Below are 9,080 nucleotides of genomic sequence, written 5' to 3' on the forward strand. Positions count from 1 at the left end.
GTGTTCACCTGGGAACCTTCTTTTTCTCCTTCATTTTGAAAATCTTTTGTTTGTTCCAGTCCTGCCAGCCCTCCTTTCCTTGGTTGATTCTGCCTTTTTCCCCTCCTGGTCACTCCTTCTGCCTCCAGTTTCTTTTCAGGAACACACCCCTTGGATTGGGACCATCCCTTTTAACCAGCCTTGATGGACACTCATTGTCTTTCTATTTCTTGTGCCTAAGAATTTAAGCAAAGTCTCATATAAACTTTGATAAACCAAGGAGCATAAACACAGCTCTTCACTTGTATTGTTATCTGGTGTCAAATAATTGCACATTTAGACAACCTTTTGAATTGGTGTTAGCCATAGAAGATATAAACCACAGAGATGAAGTATTTCATTGACCTATTTCTCACTATCCCATCAAATTACAGAAAAAGATTTAAGATGGTGCTTCAAGTCCATTGTGCTTACAGTTTTAGTTCTTTGAAAAGTTCCACGTTGATGATGAACAGTTTACCAAAACAGGCCAATTCAGTAAAGACAACTGAGTAACCAAGTGGGGGAAAAAAAGTTATTTCTGCCTAAGCAGATGAGTGCAGTGTATGATTATCCACAATATAATCTTGGTTTTCTACCCCATAATCTATGGTTGTATATTACCTATGGACTGCTCTGTCATCAAGCTGGACTTTGTCCCAGAGGGAGGAATCATGAAGTGATTTACGTTCTATTGCCTTTCTTTATTTAAATTCCCATCTGAATTTCCTGAAAGAGGTGCCAAGACTTAGTATAGCTTTAGGTAATATAATATCTCTGACAAGGGCCTTTAAAAACCCTCCTGCTCACTGAGAGAAGCCCTAATATCCATTCATTGTTAGGTTTTTGGCATGTCTTTCCTACCTCTCCCTTCCCTTCTCTTGTCCCTGCTGTGCCCCGAATCCAGGACCACAACACTAGATGCTCATGCTACTTAACTGACCCTCACCTACTAGTATCCTTGCTTCCAGATTCCCTCCCCTGCCAGTCCATCCTGCCAACCTCCCATAAGCTTGCTTGCGTGACACCTCTAACAGTGTAACCCACTCTCCAACTCTGTGGTTAGAGCCCTCACACTGTCTTTTGTAACCTGGCCCCATCCCACACATCCAACCTTATTAGGAACTTCTGATCCCACACGCCCTACTTTGTAGTCTCTGTTGGATAGGAAACTCACAAACAGACCATACTCAAGTCCAGCTCCAAGTGTCAGCTTCTGTACTTATTTCCTCCCTCCCAGCACATAATGCTTTTTCCTTGACCTGCTTTGATCTTACCTGACTCTCAAAGCCCGCCTCTTTTTTAAAAAATTAAATTTATCAGGGTGACATTGGTTAATAAGATCATATAGGTTTCAAGTGTATATTTTAAGATACATGATCTGCATATCAAACTAAAAAGCTTCTGCACAGCAAAGGAAACCACCGACACAACAAAAAAGGCAGCCAACCGAATAGGAAGAGATATTTCAAAGCCTAGCTAGCTCTTGAAGCAAGCATCTTCTCCCTGAAACCTTTTCCAGCTACTCGAATTCTTTTCTTATATTCATTTAGTCACTTGTTCCCCCCATGGTTTTACCTGCTCCCCTCCCATGAGGGTGTAGAACCTTGAGACCGAGGGTGAGACCGAGGCACCTCCTTGCCCGCCATCACCGCAGACCACAGGCAAGACTCTCAGCAGGCCCTCAAAATGGCTGACCTCGCGACACTGCCTGCTGAGCCCAGACCCACCACCCCTCTCGCACTGTTGTTCCCCAGGCACCAACAGGTATCAGACCCATAGTCTAACTGCGAAGGGTAGTCCTTCTGCCAATTTCAGACTAGTTTCTCTTAAATTTTGTCTCAAAAGCTCTAGTTCTCCTTGATATTTGTGATAACTTACTTGCTACACCTGTCACTTCACCCCATGAAAAATGGAAGTTCAAGTGGCAGTTGGAATATAAAACACTGAACATTTAAAAGTTCCAGTCTCCAAAAACCATGGTGTCATTACAATGAAATAAAAGAAGACTTTCTGAATCAACGTTTGGGAAGTTATCTTTTCCATAGATCAAAGAAGTGTCTTGATTCTTGCCTGTGGGTCATTTCTGGTTGATTCTTTCTAAGTGGATTTTTATAGATAATTGTTACACTGACCTAAGGACATGAGAAAACCAGATCTAATCTCCCCAAAATGCGTGGGATATATAACTACAAACTAAAGAGGAGACAGTAAAAATGTGATGAATACAAGTGATTACAACAGTTCTTAACATTACAATCTATAGTGAAACTTTTGAGGATTGGATTAGACTTTTCCTTAGAAAAAGCTTATTGTATTTAGACTCTGAAAGCTGACTTTTTATAGAATCTAAACCTTTGGCATTTCTTTTTATTGTCTCTCCAGAGCTTTATACTTTGTCACTGGCAAAAGCCAGCTAGAATAAGCCTATTTGTTGCTATTCCTTAAGTATTCCTACATAATTCCTTAAAAATTCTGTCCAAATTCTTATAACAATTGCCACCCACTGCCTTAGAACTAGCAAATATTCCAGGATTTTGGTTTTTCTGAGATGCACCAATATCATTGGGAAAAAGCAGAAGAAGAAGGAGGAGAAAAGAAGAAGTAGTGAATGGGGAAAATCTTACCTCAACTTCTGACTGGCAGGGACAGTTATTTTATTAAGCTTGTCCATTCTTTTTTGTAATGATATCAGCCACAAATAACCGTCCAGTGGTAACGTCAGCAGTCCCTGGCCCTCCTAGGGAGTAGCATGGTAAACCTGGGCTCTCAAGGGCCACAGTCACTTGAGTCTGACTTCTGAGAGTGCAGGCTGCTGGCAAACACCCTTGCACCAGGAAGAAGTAAAACTTGCTCGAACACATAGTCAAGTTTCATGTTTCTACATAATCATGTGATCTGGGTAGCCAGCCAGTTTGGCTGACGACTCCACATTGTGTAAACTTTAATAGTGAAACCTATTGGGCATGCAAATTTCTTTCCAGCTGCTTTCTTTTATAACCAGATTTGTAACCAGGTCAGAGCAAGCTCTGGTTGGTCACTACTTCCTGTTGTCTTTAACACATCTCTAGTCCTGTTTTCAGCAGGTGTCATGTTGTCCACAGCAGCTTCCTGGGCTCCAGAAAAAGCAGAATAATCAATTTCATCTGGTTTCTTTGGAACTTTATGCTCATTTGCATTAAGTCATGGGTAAACTTTTCCATGTGAAGAACCATGATATGAAAATGAAATTTTTATATTGTTCTGCTCGCCCCTTCCACTTCCCAAGTATTTTTAAAGTAAATATCACAGTTGGCAGTGACACAGTATACTCAGGTAACAGTCTACTCAGAGAATTAGACTTTTCTTTTCCTGAAGATGTATTTTAAATGGAATGGACAATTCTCTAGGCAAGGTAGAAATAGACAGGTGATCCAGAAAAGGGGAGAAGAGCGCCACATAAAATGTGTGTCCTCCTTATCAGGCTGCTGGAGTCAGGAGTTATGCTCATAGCCAAATGTTTTCAAGCAAACTCAATATGTGCCCAAGAATCAGCTGAGAACAAATCTAACAATCCTCCTGACAATGCAATTCTGACACCTTGAAGTCCTCTGAAAAGCAGGGTGCCACTCTTCTCACTGCCTTTGTGTCCTGCACTCATCCACTGTTTGCTTTCATCCCAGTGGCATGCAGACTGAGACCAGTAAGGGTGTCCCGAGCACAGCAGGTGGGGCAAGGAGCAGGGAGGAGGGAAACACACCTGCAGGGACTGAACCATCCTGAAAGGTCTACTTCCTTTCTGGAAGGCTTGACTGTTCCTTTTACCTATTCTGAAAACTGTTATTTAGAGAGCATAAGGCAGTTTAGGGTCAGGGAGGGAAGAAATGAAAGAGCCCATTATTTTTATACCTGGACAGACTTCCCTGCAGCCAGCAGGAATGCCCTTCTGACCTTTGTGAAGTAGGTGCATGTTTCCCACATTAATCCAGGTGACCAGTCCTCTCCTGGGTCTGAAGAATACACAGGAAGTACAAAGTAGAGGGACCCCAGGTACCTCTCCTCTTACAGACCCCAAAATAGAGGGGGAAGAGACAAAGGAGAGGAGGAGAGAGGCAGCAGCAACAACTGTAGGAATAGAAGCAGTAAATGGATTTCTTCTTTCCTGTGCCTCTCCTTTGTACAGAGGTTCTGTATTTCTACAGATAAATCTTAATTATCCACCTGTATGTGCTGCCTCGGAATTTCTAGTTCAACCAGATGTTCAGGAGCTGACTCCTCAGAGCTATTGAAGGGTGGGGCCCTTCTTCTTGGCCAAGCCACTGAATTGGCCAGGCCAGCAAGAAGGCAGACAATTTTCCTGAGAAAATGGGAGTGCTTGCCCAAATAAGCAGCTTTATTTTCTCGCAATGCATCCTGAAGGAGCCCTAGACCTTCCCATAGTTCCTAGCTGAAACTAGTAATCTAGGATGACAAAAGCACATAGAATGTCATCATGGATCAGGAAAACCAAACTTCACTGAATGGGATGTTGATAATCAGCTTGCTCTTTCTAAATTATTGTAAAGTACACCCCATCAGCCGCTTGATTTTTCTCTCAACCAACAACTCTGCTCAGCACCTGGGCTGGCAACTTCTTATTTCCCCAGAGAAAAAGACCACAGGCAAGAGTTACACTTCTGCTTTTTCTTTTTACAGCCACTTGTCTTTCTTCTTTTTACTGTATTTAGTCTGACATGATGAAAATGAGAGTCTGCTTTTCCAGGCTGGACATTTTCCCCATGTGGTATGTAGCATGACAGCCGTGATGTCCCAAGCTGCCACCACTCTGCAGGTGTGACCAGCTTCCTAAGGAGGTCAATTCAAGCATGGAAATCAAGGACACCAAGTCTTAACTGATACTTATCAAAGGAATGAACTCACAGAACATGGTTTCCACAGCACATGGAGAAAAACATACGATGGTAAACAACTCAGTCTCTATCTACATGGCACAGTGAGTGTAGAAATTAATTAATCACTAGATTAACAGATAAAAAATGGGTAATCCCAAACTTAGAGAAAATTGAGAACTCCTATATGCTGCCAATCAAAACACAAGTAGGTGCAATGACATACATACCTATGACACAGCATGGGTCATAGATAGAACTCAGCATGAAGAATATAACATGTACACACCAAGGCCATGCGCAAGAATCATCGCTGAAGCACCAGTTCTACTAGAAAATAAAACAACACTGGAAATTATCAAATTTCCAATCAATGAGAGAATGAATAAATTAGTTGTGGCATATTCATGCAATGGGATGTTATTCAAGAGTGAAAATGAGTGAACTACAATTGCATTAGTGTGTATAAATAAAATGATTTAGGCAATAGAGACAAATTAAAGAAGATCATGCAGCATGATTCTAGTTATATGAAGGTCAAGGACATGTTAAACTAACTAATATATAATTCAGGGCCAAATGTATGTGGTCAAACCAAAGGAGGGAACAATAAATGTAAAATTCAGGAGAAGGATGACCAGGGAGTGGGATTGGAGTGAAGGGACACACAGGGCTTCAAAGGCAATGCCAGTTTCTTTCTTTCTTTCTTTCTTTCTTTCTTTCTTTCTTTCTTTCTTTCTTTCTTTCTTTCTTTTCTTTCCTCCCTTCCTTCCCTTCCTTCCCTTCCTTCCTTCTTTCTTTCTTTCCCTTCCTTCCTCCCTCCCTCCCTCCCTCCTTCCTTTTATCCTCACCTGAGGGTTTTTTTTTTATTGATTTTAGAGAGAGAGGAAGGTTGAGAGAGAGAAAGAGAAAAAAACAAAACATTGATGTGAGAGAGAAACATCGATCAATCAGTTGCCTCCTATATGTGCCCAGACAAGGGATGGAACCTGCAACCTAGGTATGTGCCCTGATTAGGAATTAAGCCCGCAATCTTTTGGTGTATGAGACAAGGCTCAACCAGTTGAGCCACCCTGCTAGGGCACTGTTCTGTTTCTTAAGTGGTGGGTATATAGGTACCTACTGTAGGTATTAAATAGTTAACAAAAACAAATAAAAGAAGATCTGAAGTAGAATTATGGTGCAAAGCCAAGACAGCCTGCCTAAATCTCAGTTAGCTCTGTGAGATGATGAGACTTTAGACAGATCAAGAAGACAGATTATACTGAAGCTTGGGATTAAGACCAAACTAGCACTGATTTCACTTGGGCTCTTTTCCCTGCATCTCTTAACAATAACAAAACAACATGCTTATTGAATGCTTTCATGTCCATGTATTATGATGACATTCATTTTACATGTGAAGAAACAGATTCATAGAGCTCAGAGTTATGCTAGTCATCAATGGGTGTGCTAGGATACAAACCCAAGCCCATTCCTATAGTCTAAACTGCTAATCACAGGGATTTACCATTGCAAGAGAGATTTGTGTTTCAGTACAGGGCCCTATACTAGCATCAAGGCATCAATTTAGCTGCAACCTTGAAGGAATCACTTCATCTCCTTGATCTCAATTTCTCTCCTTTAAGGATGGACAGAAAAGGTGATTAAAGGAGGGCTTAGGCTCCTTCTAATTTGGTATCTGGACACTGGCCCATGTGCACAGAAATTGGATTCCTGAGTGGAAAAACTCTCATTTTCTAGAAGAACAGCCTCTAATTGTCCATATTAGATCACTTCCCAAAGGGTGGCTAGGTGATTGTGGCAGTTTACAGAGCCTTGGAAGCAGTCTGTGTCCTTACTGGAGTAGGGGGATCAGCCATGGTTCACCCACTCTGCTCTGCCACCCACATGCTGTTGGCTTTTCCCTGGCCAGGTCTAGTTTAGCAAATTGGCAAAGAAAGTAGACAAGGTGTGGTATTTGTACTATGCAGTATGGTTCTAACCATAACCTACTCCTATAATAGTCCAGCCTCACAACAACTCTATGAGGGGTTATTATCATTCCCATATTATGATGTGAAGCCTGAACCTCAGAAAGCTGACATAACTTACCAGAGGCAATTCATCTTCCTGACCTCTGAGCCAGGACCATTAACCCCCAAACCATCATTCACTCTCCTTTCCTCTCTTGAGCTGGCCTCCTTTCTTGGGGTGGCGATGGCAATGAGGGTGGGTGTTGGTGTGTCCTGCAGGTGCAGTGGCTGTGGCAGCTTTTTGACACATGCAGGCCAAAGTATCAGGAGCTTGCTATTTGTCAGACCCAGCCTGGTTAACTGGCCAGTGTCAGTTAAGGGCCCAGGTGGAGGAAGCCTGGGTAAGGCTGTGGGGGAAAATGCAGAAGAGGCCAGGGAAAGAAAGAGGGAGAAAAGGAAGTATGACAGATGCTGGCAGCGGTCTGTCTGTTCTCCTTTGTGGGAAGGTGGTGGTGGGGGAGAGGGCAGGAAGGGAGAAAGAAGGAACAAGAGAACACATCTGTGATTTGAGCAAATAGGCAAAAGCTCTGTAGAAGTCAAGGCTTCACTTTCTGTGAGATAAATCAGTTCTTATTTACAGTTGTGAGTGCAGGAAACAAAGTTTATTCTTGTAGTATTTTTTGTTAATTATTGTATTATTTGTTTGTATTACAACTACAAACCTACTCTTCCCCACCCCTGTACGTATCTCACATAAGAGATTAGCAAAAATCTAAGTCTGACAATGGGGCGCTTTTAGGAAACAGGCACCCTTTGCTTATGTGTTACAGTCTTCGTAGAGAGGAATTGGCATCACCTAACAACATACATGGATTTACCTTGTAACCCAGCAGTCTTATTTCTAGGATCCTGTCTTGAAGATAAACTTTCATATATACACAAATGCAACATCTACATACAGTTACTTATTGCAGTTTATTTTCAGTAGCAAAAGAGTGAGGAAAAAACTTCAGTGCCTCTCAGTGGGGGTCTGGTTGAATAAATTTTGATCCATACTTGTAGCAGAGTTTGGTGCAGCCATAAAAAGGTATGATTTCCAGGAGGTATTAAGTGGACTAGACAAGGTCAGGATAGTATAAGCACCTTATTTAAAAAAAAACAACGAGAAGTTAGAGGAAGTTTAAACACACACACTTATTATTGCAAAAACAAACACTAAAGGATAAATCAGAGACTAATAAAAACAGTCATCTATAGGAAGCAGAACCAAGCTGAAGATAGAGCAGAAGTAATCTATCTTTTCACAGGGTTTTGATTTTTACACAAGGCAATGGTTTGACAATGGTTTTGACATAGAAACAAAATTAAGACAAATTTTTTTATTTTATTTAGTTACTTATTTTTAAACGTTTGTATTTTATTTATTGATTGATTTTTAGAGAGGGAAAGGTTGGAGAGAGGGGGGAAGAGAAAGAGAAGAACATTGATTTGTTATTGTACTTACTCATGCATTCATTGGTTGCTTCTTGTATGTGCCCTGCTTGTGAATACAACCTGCAACCTTGGCATATCAAGAAGACACTCTAACCAACTGAGCTACCTGGCCAGGGCTAAGGCAAAAAAATTTTTTTAAAGCAAACTGTAGAATAAAAATAAACAGAAACAAATGAAGGTAAATGGTAACATATCCCAGAGAAGAAAACTGTTTCAACTTTGAACATAGTCCTTGGTGAATCCTCAGTGAAATATAGCCTAAGAATGAAAATAATTGTAAAGAAATTTCAAACCCCACTCAGCATTTTTATTTTTAGTAATAAAATATGCATTATGATTCTGAAGTGGTTTTATATATTTTAAAGCTAACAAATATGTTAATATTAGTAGAAACCAAGACTATCAGTATGAGAAAAAAATACAAAGTCAAAAAATAAAAGTTGGTAATGTTAAATTTAATTGATACCAATCTAAACTCATGATTTCCTAGCGCTAAATATTGAAAGGACCTACAAGTAATAAAATCTAGATTTTAAACACATGAAAGATGCTCAGTCACCATTATACCAAGAAAAAGACAGATTACCCACTGGCAGGAAGGCTCCACAAAGGAAGGGTTGAGTTCAGATTTTGTGGCACGGAAAATAGAAGGTGAACCTGGAACATCTTGTGCCAGAGAGCCAGGAGGTACCCAGAGGTTAGTGGGTGGGTGGTCAGGGAGGGTGTTAAAAAGATAGGAACAGGT

General features: G+C 40.9%; 1 protein-coding gene across 2 annotated transcripts in view; it reads right to left on the minus strand.

Moving 5' to 3' along the window:
• Positions 1-2,922, minus strand: part of BLNK (B cell linker) — a 75,345-nt gene extending 72,423 nt beyond the window's left edge. The window contains exon 1 of one of the 2 annotated variants that reach the window (XM_028513827.2): positions 2,646-2,922. In XM_028513827.2, coding sequence (XP_028369628.1) covers positions 2,646-2,692 — 47 coding nt within the window. In that variant the 5' untranslated portion in view covers positions 2,693-2,922. Of the gene's footprint in view, positions 1-1,596; positions 1,686-2,645 lie in introns of those variants that run through there. The other variant, XM_036027082.1, reaches the window with a different exon arrangement.
• Positions 2,923-9,080: the final 6,158 nt, after the last annotated feature.

This window comes from Phyllostomus discolor, chromosome 5 (assembly GCF_004126475.2).
Source record: "Phyllostomus discolor isolate MPI-MPIP mPhyDis1 chromosome 5, mPhyDis1.pri.v3, whole genome shotgun sequence".
NCBI classification, from domain to species: domain Eukaryota; kingdom Metazoa; phylum Chordata; class Mammalia; order Chiroptera; family Phyllostomidae; genus Phyllostomus; species Phyllostomus discolor.